The 17,600-nt window shown below is 38.3% G+C and overlaps 1 protein-coding gene across 3 annotated transcripts in view; it reads left to right on the top strand.

Moving 5' to 3' along the window:
* The window catches only part of LOC121386471 (ubiquitin carboxyl-terminal hydrolase 2-like), a 33,175-nt gene extending 27,120 nt beyond the window's left edge, over nucleotides 1-6,055 (top strand). For all 3 annotated transcript variants that reach the window (XM_041517385.1, XM_041517383.1, XM_041517384.1), the window contains exons 11-13: nucleotides 1,523-1,624; nucleotides 3,688-3,814; nucleotides 5,425-6,055. In XM_041517385.1, coding sequence (XP_041373319.1) covers nucleotides 1,523-1,624; nucleotides 3,688-3,814; nucleotides 5,425-5,521 — 326 coding nt within the window. In that variant the 3' untranslated portion in view covers nucleotides 5,522-6,055. The remainder of the gene's footprint in view (nucleotides 1-1,522; nucleotides 1,625-3,687; nucleotides 3,815-5,424) is intronic.
* The last annotated feature ends 11,545 nt before the right edge of the window (nucleotides 6,056-17,600 follow it).

Genomic DNA, 17,600 nt, shown 5'->3' with positions numbered 1-17,600 from the left:
CTCATAATAATAATATAGCAAACCAAATGACTCTTTATTAATTATGCAGGGACTGAAGTATTACAATGGAATGGCTCTCTATTGTCTAGTCAACACTTGTGTATTGTTATTGTGTCAAAAATAGACAAGACTGAAGTATTACAATGGAATGGCTCTCTATTGTCTAGTCAACACTTGTGTATTGTTATTGTGTCAAAAATAGACAAGACTGAAGTATTACAATGGAATGGCTCTCTATTGTCTAGTCAGGCTACAAACAATACAACACTTGTGTATTGTTATACTTACTGTGTCAAAAATAGACAAGACTGAAGTTTCTTAGTTTGATTTCTGTAACATTTATTGTTAGTAGTGCATCAGATGTGTTTGTCTGATATTTTAAAATGAAGTAACTCGCTTTCAATTATGCAAAGTAATGTTGTTATAGTTTGCAGCAAATACACCCCACTTGCATGTTCGGTACTGCAGATAAAAAGCCAGTGGCAGCCGAAACAATGTCACATGACACAATTACAATGTCATGGCCAGTTATGGCCAATTGCAAAAGCCGGACCTTAACAATGACATCAAAACAGTTTCTTGATCTATTGAACGCCTCTGTTTGTTACCTGTTTGTAATGTTTTTAATTAATATATCAGAATTTAAGTTCAGTACGAAGCTTGCGAATTAAAATCACATAATTGGAGTACCTGTAATGTTTGTATTACATGTCAACATTCCCAATCTAATTAACCCACTAATTTATAGAGCATAACATTGTGTATAAATATTTGTGTAGAAACTTATCTTATTGTTTCAACAGTTACAGAAGAACCCCATTTTTTTTGTAGTACACAAAATAGTCATAGATTAAAATGTCCATAGGTGCTGTTAAATAATTAGTCAAACCTGCTATAGCAGGCACCTGTATTAAGCAGCCACCTCTGTTAAATGGCCACATTTTTATTCTCCCAAATCCTCTAATGTAGTATAAACTGACCTGTATTAAGCACCCACCTGTGTTGAAAGAACACTTTTTGATACTCCCTTTGGTGACTGTTTAACACAGGTTTGACTGTATTCCTTTTTATTGTCTTGAAATTCTTTAAAAGCATTTTCCCCCCCAAGTGTTAGAAAAGAGTGGCCCATGAAGTGGCGAAAGCAGGTTTCCTCTCTCAATATCTGTGTGGTCCTTAACCATATGTCTAATGCCATATAACCCTAAATAAAATGTGTTGAGTGCATTGTTAAATATAACATTTCCTTCCTTCCAATAGTACCATTGCCTGACACTCAATGGCTGATTTGTTTTTCGTGCTGGGGTGTCGTTAAACATCCATCCATCCATCCATCCATCCTTCCTTCCTTCCTTCCTTCCTTCCTTCCAATAGCGGATGATTAATTAATCATTAAATGTGCTCCAGTGGTGTCATTAAACAAAACAAACTTTAAACCATATATTAAAATGTGCTGACATTTTCTTCTTCTGTTTTTTAAAAACGTTTTTCCCCGCAGTGTTAGATTTCCTTAGCCATGTGCTAGATCTGAAGAGGTTTAGTCAGGAGAGATTCAGCCGTAAAGTGACGACGACCGTCGAGTTTCCAATCAAGGACCTCGATCTCACCGAATTTGCAGCCGACTCAAGTGAGTGTGCTGAAACCATTTGTTAGCAGCAGGTTTCTTCTCTTATTCTTGAGACCTGGCCTGGTGCTTATAAATGTTTTAGAGTCAGACATAACCTAGTGGTACAGCGGTCGGTCTGGGATCGATCCCTGTCGTTGGGCCCATTGGGCTATTTCTCGTTCCAGCCAGTGCACCGCGACTGGTATATCAAAGATCGTGGTATGTCCTACCCTGTCTGTGGGTTGGTGCATATAAAAGATCCCTTGCTGCTAATCAAAAAGAGTAGCCCATGAAGTGGCGACAGCAGGTTTTCTCTCAATATCTGTGTGGTCCGTAACCATATGTCTGACGCCATATAATTATAAATAAAATGTGTTGAGTGCGTCGTTAAGTAAAACATTTCCTTCCTTCCCAATAAGAGTCTGAGACATTAATATCATGGTAACGCCATACAGATTGTATGCATGTGACATCATTAGAGATTGAGTCCGAGACACTAATGTCATGGTAACGCCATACAGATGGTATGCATGTGACGTCATTAGAGATTGAGTCCGAGACAGTAATGTCATGGTAACGCCATACAGATCGTATGCATGTGACGTCATTAGAGATTGAGTCCGAGACAGTAATGTCATGGTAACGCCATACAGATCGTATGCATGTGACGTCATTAGAGATTGAGTCCGAGACAGTAATGTCATGGTAACGCCATACAGATGGTATGCATGTGACGTCATTAGAGATTGAGTCCGAGACAGTAATGTCATGGTAACGCCATACAGATTGTATGCATGTGACGTCATTAGAGATTGAGTCCGAGACAGTAATGTCATGGTAACGCCATACAGATTGTATGCATGTGACGTCATTAGAGATTGAGTCCGAGACACTAATGTCATGGTAACGCCATACAGATTGTATGCATGTGACGTCATTAGAGATTGAGTCCGAGACAGTAATGTCATGGTAACGCCATACAGATTGTATGCATGTGACGTCATTAGAGATTGAGTCCGAGACACTAATGTCATGGTAACGCCATACAGATTGTATGCATGTGACGTCATTAGAGATTGAGTCCGAGACACTAATGTCATGGTAACGCCATACAGATTGTATGCATGTGACATCATTAGAGATTGAGTCTGGACTCTAAAAAGTTTTATAATCACATTTGGATTTGGATTTCACCACGGCCCCGATGGCAAGTGCTGTGGTTACCCTCCTTCCACCCAGAATGTGTTTAACAAAACATTTTGCCTGCAGTACTCAGAAGGTTAAACAAAGCAAATGTCGTCTTTTCTTCTTCTTTTTTTTGCAGGCACAGTTAAATTTCTAATTTATTACTTCCCTACTGGTCTGTCCATTTGTCTGTTTGTCCATCTGTCTGTCTGTCCGTCCGTCCGTCCGTCCATCCGTCTGTCTGTTCATCTGTCCGTTCATCTGTCTGTCTGCCCATCTGTCTATCTGTCTGTTGGTCAGTCTGTCTGTCCTTCCGTCTGTCTATCCATTTGTCGGTCTGTCTGTCCGTCTGTCTGTCTGTCTGTCGGTCCATCCGTCTGTCGGTCCATCCGTCTGTCGGTCCATCCGTCTGTCGGTTCATCTGTCTGTCCATCTGTCGGTCTGTCTGTCCATCTGTCGGTCCATCTGTCTGTCCGTCCGTCCCTCTGTCCCACATACTTTTTTTCATTCTTTTTTTTTGCCTGCAATGATTCAAGATATGGAGCTGCAGTTTTGTCTATAGCCTTAATAATACGTACAGTTACAGATTCACTGCGATTTACTCAATTCTTGACAGAGTTATGGTCCTTGAACATTGGGGATAAAAGAAGAATTGGTTGGGGCCCTGTACGGGACGTGCTGCTTTAAGCGGCATTCTCATTATGCCATTAGTTGGGGCCCTGTACGGGACATGTGCTGCTTTAAGCGGCATTCTCATTATGCCATTAGTTGCACCAACTTGTGGCATTTTGAGTTTGGTGTTCTCACGTTGCAATTTGATCGCATGCGACAAGTCAGTGCGACTAATCGCATAATAAGAACCGTCCTTTATCAGTACTGTGTTGATTTGTTTGTTTCAGGAAGGGGTCCGGTTCTCTACAACCTGTACGCTGTGAGCAACCACTGTGGCGGAACCCACTCGGGGCACTACACGGCCATATGTAGACACCCATTCAGGGAGGAGTGGAACCTCTTCAACGACACACGGTAATATACAGTTTTACTCCTTAGGGGAGGGGAGGGGAGGGGGCACTACACAGCCATATGTAGACACCCATTCAGGGAGGAGTGGCATCTCTTCAACGACACACGGTAATATACAGTTTTACTTCTTGTGGGAGGGGAGGGGAGGGGAGGGGAGGGGGCACTACACGGCCATATGTAGCCAACCGTTCAGGGAGGAGTGGCACCTCTTCAACGACACACAGTAATATACAGTTTTACTCCTTGGGGGAGGGGAGGGGAGGGGAGGGGGCACTACACGGCCATATGTAGACACCCGTTCAGGGAGGACTGGCACCTCTTCAATGACACACGGTAATATACAGTTGTAACAAACAGTTTTACCTCTGAGGGGTGGGGGGGCTCAGCGATGTTCAGGGAAGAGTGGCACTTCAACAACACACAGTAATCTACAGTTTTAACAAACAGTTTTACCTCTGAGGGGTGGGGGGGCTCAGCGATGTTCAGGGTAGAGTGTCACCTCTTCAACAACAGTAATCTACAGTTTCAGTACAAACACTTTTACTTCTGGGGGTTAGGGAGTGGCTAGTGGGTAGGGGGGCGGCCTTAGCCATATGCAAGCACCCGTTCAGGGAGGGTTGACACCTGTTCAGCAACACACAGTAATCTTCAGTTTTAATACAGTTTTTCTCCCTGTGGGAGTGGGTGGTGGGTGGGGTGGGGGCTCAGCGACATGCAAATACACTGTACTCTACAGTTTTAATACAAACAGTTTTACTTCGCTAAGACATTCGTCTGCAAAGTTTTTCTAACATTGGAATTATTCTAAAACTTGGTACGATGATCCTATGGTTAGACATCACAAGCTAATAGAGAGAGATTTTGAATTTTTAAAATTATTATTATTATTATTTTTTTAATGCAAACCAGTTTCACTTTGCCATAATGTTCATCAGCTAAGATTTTCCCAATGCTGGAATTGTTTTAAAACTTGGTGCAATGATCCTCTGGGACAGTCTTCACAAGCTACATGTACAAGAGAGATGTGTATTTTTATTATTGTTATTAAATAAAAGTATTTTATTGAATTTTTTTTACTCTTCTATAATGTTCATCATTGAAGCTTTTTCTAATATTGGAATTGTTCTAAAACTTGGTACAATGATCTTCTGGGGCGAATTTCACAAACTAATAGAGTGATTTATGTCTAGTCCAAGGGTGGGATGTAACCCAGTGGTAAAGCGCTCATTTGATGCGCTGTCGGTTTGAGATCAATTCCCGTTGGTGGGTCCATTAGACTATTTCCAGCCAGTGCACCACAACTGGGATATCAAAGGCCGTGGTATGTGCTATTCTGTCTGTGGGATGGTGCATATAAAAGATCCCTTGCTACTAATGACATTTTTTTGCAGGTTTCCTCTCTAAAGACTATATGTCCAAATTACCAAATGTTTGACATCCAATAGCCGATGATTAATAACTCAATTTGCTCTAGTGGTGTCGTTAAAAAAACAACCTTTAACGTGTCTAGTCCAAGTGTTGAAATAATCCTAAGTTAGACACCAAATAACCACAGTTTAAAATGTGCTGAGGTGTTGTTAAGTTCTTCTTTTTTTCTTTTTTTCTTTCTCTAGAGTATCGAAGTCCCGGCCGAACCATGCGGTGTCCAGCGAAGCGTATCTTCTCTTTTATGAACTGAATAAACCATCTTCAAATCTGAACAGCTTCTAGTAGGCTATTGGCTATTGGCTGGTCCAAAACCATCAAACAGATGCTGGGATTGGACAGCTTTATTTTTAAGAGAAGCCTTCCTTCCATTGGTTATTTTGTTCTGTCCACAGACGAACGCGTTTACTACAGATAAATGGATTGGATCATGTTTGAAAAATACATATTGTGATTGGCTGATTTGTGTTTCGATAACAGTAGATTGGCTGTCACTGTCAAGTCAGTTATTTGCTGGGGAAAACAGTGTTAACTCCAACAGATGGTAGAAGTAAAACAGTATTTAATAAGCTACAATTTGATTGGCTCAGTCATCTTTCCTGTGAGTAGATAGATATAGTACAGATACTGCCATTGGCCAGGCTGTTAAATTATATTATTTATTAACTTTTTTATTTATCGGCTATTTCATCTTTTGCTGGTACAGTATTTGTGATGTAGCTGCTGGTAAAAAAAACAAACAAACTATTTAAATTCTACTAATTTAGGTAGGGTTTTTAGTATATTTATTATTTTATTTTAATAAATAATTTTTTTTATTTTTTGTTGTTTTTATTATTACTATTATTATTATTATTTTTATTTATTTTTGTGGGGGTATATATATTATATATATTATTTTTATATTATTTATTAAAAAATTTGGTGGGGAGGTGGTGTGTGTGTATATTACACGTTGGCAGTGAAAGAATGAGCTAGAAGGTTTTCATTTTTATAAATATTTCGTTTACGGATTCTGTCCATGCCAGTAAGCATAGCTGAGCAGTATAGTAAGCAGCAGATTGTCATCAAAGGGCTTTTCCAGAATTAACCCTAGGGGTGGGCCGTGGAGGCTGCAGATGACTGTGATATATTATTTAAAACACTAAGAGTTAATTGGCAGGTTTTGAACCTTCTGCACTGATTCGCATGGCATTTGACAGTCCTGAATTTTTGAGTTTTAATACTCTTTACAGTGTTTCTATGTTTTTCGCTGTTTGTCCAAAATTTTCTATATTCTCTGTCCCAAACTTATGATATGGTTCCAGCTGATGGTTTGCATGCATTCTGAGTTGGGCCGCCATTTTAGACTATTCAGAATTTGTGGCTGCCATTTAGACCATTCTGTAGGGGGATCGCCATTTTAGACCATTCTGAACTGGGGGCCGCCATTTTAGACCACTGCAAACCTAAGCCTAGAGCCAATCTCTGTGCCTGACCACAAATGTTAAACAGGGTTGACCCACTAGGCTCAAAAGAAAAACTGTTAGCTCCTGCCCCTCCTCCACCCACCCCTCGTCAGTGTGATTAAATCTGGAACCACCCTGACAATATTCATATCATTATATATCCGTGGTGTTAAGATTTGTTTGGAACAGTACATAGTTGCCTTAAACTTGTTGGTGGGTCTGTATAATAGGGCCTACATGTGTAGTTTACAAATTGAACGATATATTATTACTGGCTAATTACCTCTATATGTAGGCGGTCGAGGATGACCGCAACAGAAGGGTGGGTAGTAGTAGGAGGGATTACAGCAGAATATTAATTCAATTTTTAATGGGTGTGGGGGTGTAATACATTATCTTCAGAAGCCTGTCTTTATATTTTGTATTGTGCACGAGTAGCGATTGTTGTCTACAGGGGTAGATCCAGGATTTTGTGAAGTGAGGGGTGGGGGGTGGGGGTCACAAATGGGTGGAACATGCTTCCTGGGAAAACTTTGAAATAAACCTACTCTGAGAATTGTTTTCAGGCCAATTTAGTGTTGTATAGTGAGGACGATGAATAAATAAATAAATAAATAAACAGTCATTATAAAGCACTTGTAACGTTTGGATGTGTGTGTGTGGGGGGTGTGGTGGGAGTGTCACAGGATCCTCCAATGGTGTGCTAGGTCCGTTTACATCTTTTCACTGTCCAGCCTCGTGTTGTCAAACAGTATAGACATTTACAGAACAGCGGAAAACTAGCAAATCTGGTTTGTAATTCAGACGGGGTTTAATTGTGTTTGGTTGCAGACACAGTTCTGTGGATTGATAAAAGCTTCAGAGACAGAAAGGTGCAATTCACCTATGAGTTGCTACCACAGGGTACGAAGGCTAAAATTATAATACCTACAATTGTCGAAATCAATGTATATATATATATATTTTTTTACATTTTTAGATGTAGATTACAGTAAAATAACTTCTATTTAAACTTTGTCAAAGTACGTGAAATACAGTCCAGTTTAAAAATAGTTTAAGCCCTTAATCAGCTAACGGGTAATGGGTTTCCTCTCTAAGACTATATGTCGCAATTATCAAATGTTTCACCTGGTTAACGAGTTTCCTCTCTAAGACTGTCGCAGTTATCAAATGTTTCACCTAATGGGTAACGGGTTTCCTCTCTAAAACTCGCAATTATCAAATGTTTCACCTAATGGGTAACGGGTTTCCTCTCTAAGACTGTCGCAATTATCAAATGTTTCAGGTAACGGGTTTCCTTTCTAAGACTATGTCGCAATTATCAAATGTTTCACCTAATGGGTAACGGGTGTCTTCTCTAAGACTGTCGCAGTTATCAAATGTTTCACCTAATGGGTAACGGGTTTCCTCTCTAAGACTGTCGCAGTTATCAAATGTTTCACCTAATGGGTAACGGGTTTCCTCTCTAAGACTGTCGCAATTATCAAATGTTTGACATCCACTAGCCGATGATTTATAAATCAATGTGCTCTAGTGGTGTCGTTAAACAAAACAAACTTCTTATCTATGTAAACTAGACCATTGATCTAGGGACAGTTAAAACACCATCATATTTCAACAAGTAAGTCAGTGTCATTCTTTTGTCAGTATTAAGTTGCGCTTTATTCTTTATACCTATGCATGTTTATGAATGCATTTTATTATTTTTTATATATATATATATGTTTCTGTCTAGTTACTTGTGCATCTGGAAAAAAAAATTCAAGGGAGCGAACTCTTCTCTTTTTTTTTCTTCTTTTTTTTTTAAACAAAAAAACCAGTTCTGAGATCAGGTGTAAGCCACTAGTAGTATTTTCTCCCCGAAACATTTGTTTATTTTATGCAAATATTTATAATGTTGATCTGTGATATGTTTTTGTTTTGGAAACTGAAGCCACGTGTATCTTGTTTTTTGTTGATATTTTAGCACGTCATAGTTACTATTCATAATGAAGATATTTTGTGTGTATATATATATATATCAGATTCACTTGTTTGGAACTAACACCTGTTTATTTCTGGACGAAGGGATAATGTGTTTTATCATCTAGTTACCGGTTGTATATTTTATGTATCTGTTAAGATCAAATGTAGTATCACTCTCATACGAAAAACACAACATTGTTCCATTTGTACCGCTCGAAACGTTGTGATTAGGAGAGCAGTTTGTTTGTTAGTAGGCAGCAGATTCTAGCCCACCAGAATTATTTGTTCATTTGAGATGTGTGACATTTTCAGCTTCAAACAAAATTTGATTTAAGATTTTGTAGTTTTTTGTTTCTGTGAAATACCGGGATTGAGGGAGGGAACAATAATTTTAAAACTGGGTGCGAGCCTTTATCACCAGGTTGGGTGGGGTTTAATATTGCCCATAGTAACTGTTGTTTCTGTGAAATACCGGGATTGAGGGAGGGAACAATAATTTTAAAACTGGGTGCGAGCCTTTATCACCAGGTTGGGTGGGGTTTAATATTGCCCATAGTAACTGTTGTTTCTGTTTTCTATCTTGTTAGCTGCACCTACTTCATGAATGTGGGCAGAACCGGTGAATGTTGCAAGTCGGGATGTACAGAACATTTATTAGGTCAGACATGGGGTGGGGATTCATATTTTAGCGAGTGCTTTGACATGTCTTTTTTTTGTTCTGTACAATAAACTCAGGGTGTGGTGTCAACATGTGGAGCAGGAGTGGGGTGGGGTGGGTGAAGTGAGTGGGGTGGGTGAAGTGAGTGGGGTGGGGACTTGATGGAGGAAGAGTTATTCTATAATAATCAGATTAGGTTTTTAATATATTAAAGATTACTTATAATATGAAGACCTATAATCGTGCTTATAGTTAAACCGTTATTGCAAAATATCTGCTGATAAGAACTGCATAATTTACTTCAGTTACAAAAACCCATTTCGACAGGAAGTAGAAACTGAAGGGGCATGCGTGGGGGGATTATAAGCAGCAATCTTGTATATGTAGTTTGTTGTTGTACATATTACACGGAAAAAGAAAGACAGATTTCCTTCAACGAGGACGAATTGTGATATACATAATTTGTTTTTATTATATTTCCAATTCAGTATTCCACCTCGTTTATTACTGGTATTGGATGTTTAGCATCATGTATATAATTACTTTGTCTTATTACTCAGCTTTACCAGATATTAGATGGTTTTTCTCCATCTATTGTTTGTCTTATCCACCGAATGCAACCTGTTTACTAGATATTAGATGGTTTTTCTCCGTCTGTTGTTTATATCCTGTCATCCACAGAATGCAACCCGTTTACTAGATATTAGATGGTTTTTCTCCATCTATTGTTTATATTCTGTCATCCACAGAATGCAACCCGTTTACTAGATATCAGATGGTTTTTCTCTGTCTATTGTTTATGTCTTGTCATCCACCGAATGCAACCCGTTTGTTATCATATCGTGTAAATAGTGAAGTAGTGAGATGGTACCAGTAGGTATAACACATATTGTTCTTATTTTTACGTTATCCCGAGCCATTATCCTTAAGAAAGATATGTTTGTCTTAACAACACCCCAGCAGACATTGAAACAAGTCAAGAACAGTTATGACCATAGGTTGAGGGGTGTGGGAGATGGGGTGTGGGGGTCATTCAAACTCCCAACTGAGGCTAAATTTGTTTTTACAATGCAACATTAGGCTATTTATAAACCTGTCCAGGCAGAATGTAGACAAATTTGTCTGCTAGGTTCATGTTCGACCCTCCCCAAACTGCCCCCCCCCCCTGGTTTAGTCGATGCTATGCCCCTGACAGTACCATGCAGGGACCTAGTTGACTAAACTATCTCAAATATGCGATCTTATGTTAGTACTGGGTTTCTTCTCTACGGCTGCGGATTAGACAGTGTGCTGGGGTACTGTCAAACAAACATATCTTTCCTTTGTGGTTTTCTTTAATTCCGTCCTGTGTTGGTTTTATTTTTGTTGGATGTACAGAAGTTGTTATTTTAGTCCACTGATGTACAATCACGTAGTATAGTTGTTAGATCTCATTATAAATATTACAAGTTTTGTTTTCGTTTTTACATGTAGTCTCTAACATTTAGTCTGTTTATCTGCATAATCGGGCCTGTTCCATAATGATTTTAGGGGAGCGTGAATGAAGCCAACTACTTGGCTGCCCGCAATTTATGGGACTCTTTTAAAATTTTAAAAGTATTTTTTCTTTAATTTTAATTTAATTATTAGTAAAAAAAATTCTTATTGCCAGTTTCAAAGTTCAAGAAATACACTGATTGAAAGAAATTAGGCGACATAGAACTAGTTCCAGTAAATGTCACCTGTTACCACAACCGTGGTCCATAGTACGAGGCAGTTAACTGTGTCGCCTACATTCAGTAAGTGTCGCCTGTAACCACAACCGTGGTCCATAGTACGAGGCAGTTAAACTGTCGCCCATATTCAGTGTCTTGGTACTGACACAGAGTTGCATATTACATGTGCATTACACACACGCACAACTACTACTCTGACGGGGAACTAATTCTGGTCTTAAATACCACGTGTTGCCTCGTTTCTTCCCGTCAGTATATTTAACATATGGATGGGAACAAGCCGTTGTGAAGCACAGGTGATCATTTCGTGTTTTTTTAACGGGTTTTTGTTTTTAAGATTTGTGTACTTCACTCACCAAGATTAATTATTATGTCTGCATGCACTATAGAATGAATTCGTGAATGTCGAAACAGGTCGGCACTCGCACATCTCTCATGAATTGGAGTTTTTGTAGATTTTCACTCTCAACTTGTGGAAAGTTTGTCAAATTGTTTTGCAGAGAAATAAACTATTTATGCAGTAAATTGTTGTTAAAGAGTTTCATTTGCCGATAGCACAAGGGCGGTTCCAGGGGAAGAACTGGTAGGGACCAATGCAGTTTGACCCCCTCCCTTGTGTCATAGGATTGAACCCATTCCCCCAGGGCCATAGCTGGGGGGGGTGGGGGGGGGGGGGTGGTCATTACCCGGACCCCTAATGTCTTGCGCCTTCCATGCTTTTTCATTACAAGAATTCATCTGCCCTCTCCCCCCCCCCCAAAAAAAAAACCCCACAACAACCCCAAAACATTCTAGCTACGGCCCTGTCTCAGATTATTTTTCTCCTGTCACAACAAATGCACTACAAATGGTATGTAAAAGACTGTGGTATGTGCTGTCCAGTGTTGTAAGTGCAGATAAAAGATCTAGTAAAAAAAACCCAAAATGTTTGACATTCAAAAGCCGATAATTAACAAATCAATATGCCCTAGTTTTGGTTGGGAAATGTTTTTAAAAAACCCACAAGACAATCAATTCCACAATCTATCGCATTTCAGGCGAACAAATAACTACAGACCAGTAGAACACACTAACACTGAATTGCAGAACAAATAACCAGACCAGTAGAACACTACCACTGAGCTAGAGAACAAATAACCACAGACCAGTATAACACTACCACTGAGCTAGAGAACAAATAACTACACACCAGTAGAACACTACCACTGAGCTAGAGAACAAATAACCACAGACCAGTAGAACACTCTACCACTGAGCTACAGAACAAATAACTACACACCAGTAGAACACTACCACTGAGCTAGAGAACAAATAACTACACACCAGTAGAACACTACCACTGAGCTAGAGAACAAATAACTACACACCAGTAGAACACCCTACCACTGAGCTAGAGAACAAATAACCAGACCAGTAGATCACACTACCACTGAGCTACAGAACAAATAACTACACATCAGTAGAACACTACCACTGAGCTACAGAACAAATAACCACACACCAGTAGAACACTACCACTGAGCTAGAGAACAAATAACCACAGACCAGTAGATCGCACTACCACTGAGCTACAGAACAAATAACTGCACACCAGTAGAACACTACCACTGAGCTACAGAACAAATAACCATAGACCAGTAGAACACTACCACTGAGCTACAGAACAAATAACTACACACCAGTAGAACACTACCACTGAGCTACAGAACAAATAACTAGACCAGTAGAACACCCTACCACTGAGCTACAGTACAAATAACTACACATCAGTAGAACACTACCACTGAGCTACAGAACAAATAACCACACACCAGTAGAACACTACCACTGAGCTAGAGAACAAATAACCACAGACCAGTAGATCGCACTACCACTGAGCTACAGAACAAATAACTACACACCAGTAGAACACTACCACTGAGCTACAGAACAAATAACCATAGACCAGTAGAACACTACCACTGAGCTACAGAACAAATAACTAGACCAGTAGAACACCCTACCACTGAGCTACAGTACAAATAACTACAGACCAGTAGAATACTACCACTGAGCTACAGAACAAATAACCAGACCAGTAAAACACTACCATTGAGCTACAGAACAAATAACTACAGACCAGTAGAACATCCTTAGCCTACTAATGAGCTACAGAAAAAATAACCACAGACCAGTAGAATTTGAAAAGCTTTTTTTTCCTTTATTACACGTTGAATACATGAACATGCTCAAAATGGGTTGAAGCGAAAATATATGTCTCAGCATCTGATTGGTTATAAGTATTGCATGATGGGTAAAAAGTGCCTGCGCAGCATAATAATATGATGTAATCAACACGCCTCTTTGGATCCAGCTACAATAGTAGAAGACGGATGAAGATATTACAGAAACAGAGATACTGAGTGGCATAAATAATACAATAGGTATTTAACTAATATATATATATATATGTATTTTATAGAAATGACATATTGTATATACCTGTATTAAGCATGTGGATGAATGATATATTGGTAGCAATTAACTGAAAATGGATACTGTTCATAATCGGAATGAAATTGAATAAAATGTGTTTCAAGGGGTGTGGGGGATATGTTTACTGCAACTACACAGCATTGTATATGAAAATATGTTGTGTAATTGCATTTCCTGCACTCGTCTTCCTATAAAAGCAACCAGTGGTGGTGGGTTTTTTTTTTTTATCACTCTTTTTATTTTTTCAATATGCCACGAAAATTAATGCTGAGATGTGTTGTTATAAATACCTAGCTGAAGTTTTTTGTCTTGAAACATATTTTCTATTCCACCCCACCCACCCCACGTACCACCCCACGTACCACCCCCACACACACCAATTTGAACAATATCCTCTTTCAGTTAGTTGTTATCAATATGTCATTTAATTATCAACATAATTGAAGATGGCTATAAGAAAATATCTAGTGAATACCCGTCGCGTTATTTATGCCTCGCAGTATAATATACACTGTATTTGGAAACCATTAATGCTCACCATGATTCAAGTACGATTTTTACATATGTACAATAACAGTTCAAACTTTATACACGGCCCACTTTCCATCAATGCAATTTTTCGCACGCACATATTTACAGTATCTTTTTACATATTCGTGATTCCGTGCACGTGCATTCAGCGTGCTGAAAAACAGTCGATCGTGGAGTGATTGTTGGAGTGGAGTTTTTCGTAACACAAATTATTTACCTTCCTACAATAAGTCATACAGAAATAATAAGGAATTGAATTGAATTGAATTGAATTGAATTGAATTGAACTTTCAGTTTAAAGGTACACTTCAATGACATCAATTTTTTTTATAGTAATCCGCTTGTCAAAATGCAGATATAAAAAAACACATGCAAAAAAGAACATTGTATGCAAAATCGAGTTAATGGAAAGCGGGTTTTATAGAAGTGTTTACCAAGTACCTGTGTGATATTGCTATGGTAACAGGTACATCAACATATTTTAACAGGTGGTTACATCTTACAAGTTGGCATATCACAGATGGAGCCATATAATATATATAATATAACAAGCACATACCTAACGTAAATAGTCTTTTTTGATAACTAACACATGTATGTGGTCTGTAACCTGTCAAACATTCCATGTGAAATTATACCAAACTATAACAGTGGCGGATCCAGAAAATCCATTGGGAGTGGGGGTGGGGGGGGGGGGGGGGGGGGGGGGTCATGACATGTAGGTGAAGGTCATGAACATCCATAAGGATTTCTCAGATTCTCCAATGCCAAAAAAAAAAAAAAAATATATATATATATATATATATATATATATATATATCTGTCACAAAATTTAGGGGAGCCCTAACACCTTCCCCCTTCCCTCCCCCTTAGATCCGCCACTGTGTAATTTCTTAATTCTAATAATGTTACTAGAACTAGAGAATTTTTTAATTCTGTATATACTTTGGGGGTTTTCAAACAGTTTTTAACATGTTTTACATATATGTAGAATCACTTAGTTGGAGGCCTGCTAGGCAGTTCCAGGCGGGATGGAAGGGGCTTATGGGATGCATTATCAAATGTTATGTTGATTGGGATTGGGGTTGTTTGTCATGTTTTTGTGTTTGTTTTGTTTGTTTAAAACATTTTTAAAATGATTATAGTTCATAAGGGGCGAGATTTAGCTCAGTGGGTTGAGTATTCGCCTGAGGTGGATCCATTCAACTGCTTTGATTTGTTCTTGTTCCAACCACTGCACCACAACTGGTCAAAGGCCATGGTATGTGCTTTCCTGTCTGTGGGAAAGTGCATATAAAAGATCCCTTGCTGCATTAGGAAAAATGTAGTGGGTTTCCTCTGATGACTACAAGTCAGAATTACCAAATGTTTGACATCCAATAGCCGATGATTAATTAACCAATGTGCTCTAGTGGTGTCAATAAACAAACTAGAGTTCATAAATTAATTACTGGCAATCAAGGCCAGCTGTTATATTACTGATAATTTTCTGTCAAAAAATTATGAATACCAAAGAAAAAAACATTTAAACAAAACAACAAAAAATTCCACTTCAAATTTTCCTGTTAGTTCAGCTGATAGAGAGCTGGATTTTTCTGTTAGTTCAGTTGATAGAGAGCTGGATTTTCCTGTTAGTTCAGTTGATAGAGAGCTGGATTTTTCTGTTAGTTCAGTTGATAGAGAGCTGGATTTTTCTGTTAGTTCAGTTGATAGAGAGCTGGATTTTTCTGTTAATTCAGTTGATAGAGAGCTGGATTTTCCGGTTAGTTCAGTTGATAGAGAGCTGGATTTTCCTGTTAGTTCAGTTGATAGAGAGCTGGATTTTTCTGTTACACAACCAATGTCAAAATTATGTTATAGTGATAGTAAGGATCATGGAAGGAGCATTACATAATTACATAATATTATAGGGGGGGGGGGGGGGGGAGGTAGTAATCTCAGCATTACAAACATGTATGGTGGGGGGTGGGATGGGGGATAAAACAATATATATTTTTTTAAAGAAAATGTTGAACAGATCCATTTCATGTTTAAAAAATATATATATTATTATATTTTATTTATTTATTATTACTTGCAATTAATTTTTAAAATGATTCAATAAAAACTAGTCTGTAAATGGTAATGAATTAAATTGCACATTTAAAAAATCACAAAATACCTGCAAGGTACTTCAGCTACCAATAACAAATAAACATTTTACAAAAGGTTGAAAGATTTAGTTATTTCCGTTCAACGAACAAATGTTTTCACAGCCATCATTTATGATAACATTTTACAGTCTTCAAATAACACATTACAACAGTGGTATTTAACCCTGAAGGTCCAATACTGAGGTCAAACCGAGTCAAATTGAAAATCATATTTGGATGTTATATTTCCGAAATCTAAAGAGTATAACTCTTAAGACAAAAATTAATGCATGATAGTTACTAGTTTCATGTCATACATGATAGTTACTAGTTTCATGTCATACATGATAGTTACTAGTTTCATGTCATACATTTTTAAAACTTTCTGAAGTCTGTTAGTACATGTAGATCTATGTTAGGTTAATATTTTAATATTTTTTCACCACTATGTTACATTGTATACACGAGGTCTTCCTGACTCTGCGGCCAATTGTAACATGTTTCTGGATACCAGAGCTGTTTTTAAATGATTAAACCTGCCTCGGTGGTGTCGTGGTTTAGCTGGTAGGTACTGGGTTCGCAGCCCGGTACTGCCCCAAACCAGAGCAAGTTTTAATGACTCAGTGGGTAGATGTAACACCACTACACCTTCTCTCACTAACCACTAACAATTAACAACTAACTCACAGTCCTGGACACAGTCCAGATAGCTGAGGTGTGTGCCCAGGACAGCGTACTTGAAACTTAATTGGGATATAAGCACAAAAATAAGTAGAAATGAATGAATTATTAAAACATCTTAATGAATACACTGTGTTGTACTGGATAGCCCAATGGGCCACTGACGGGGATCGATCTCAGACCGTTTGAAAGAAAAGGAAGGAAGGAAATGTTTTATTTAACGACGAACCCAACACATTTTATTTACAGTTATATGGCGTCAGACATATGGTTAAGTATCACACAGATATTGAAGGAGGAAACCCGCTGTTGCCACTACATGGGCAACTCTTTTCGATTGGCAGCAAGGGATCTTTTATATGCACCATCCCATAGACAGGATAGCACATACCACAGCCTTTGATGTACCAGTCGTGGTGCACTGGCTGGAGCGAGAAAGTTGGAAAGAAAAGAACCATATGTAAACAGAGTTGAAATACATCTAGTCCATTCAAAATAACAGATTTGTAAAGCTATAACGTGCAATATTATAATACACAAATACACTATAAATCATAACATGTTAGTATTCTGAAAATTTAGCAAAATCCAAATGACATATCAGCGACATAAGATTTTAGCAAGGTCGTCATATTAAACACTGAATTTTTTTTTACCACTAATAATATATAGAGAATAATACATGAGTGGCCGTTGGATACCATTAATCTCACGAGTTGTTTTAAAATGTATCTAACGAGCGAAAGCAAGTTTGATACG

Source organism: Gigantopelta aegis, chromosome 12 (genome assembly GCF_016097555.1).
Source record: "Gigantopelta aegis isolate Gae_Host chromosome 12, Gae_host_genome, whole genome shotgun sequence".
Taxonomy (NCBI): Eukaryota; Metazoa; Mollusca; class Gastropoda; order Neomphalida; family Peltospiridae; genus Gigantopelta; species Gigantopelta aegis.
This window is presented reverse-complemented; position numbering and strand designations above follow the sequence as displayed.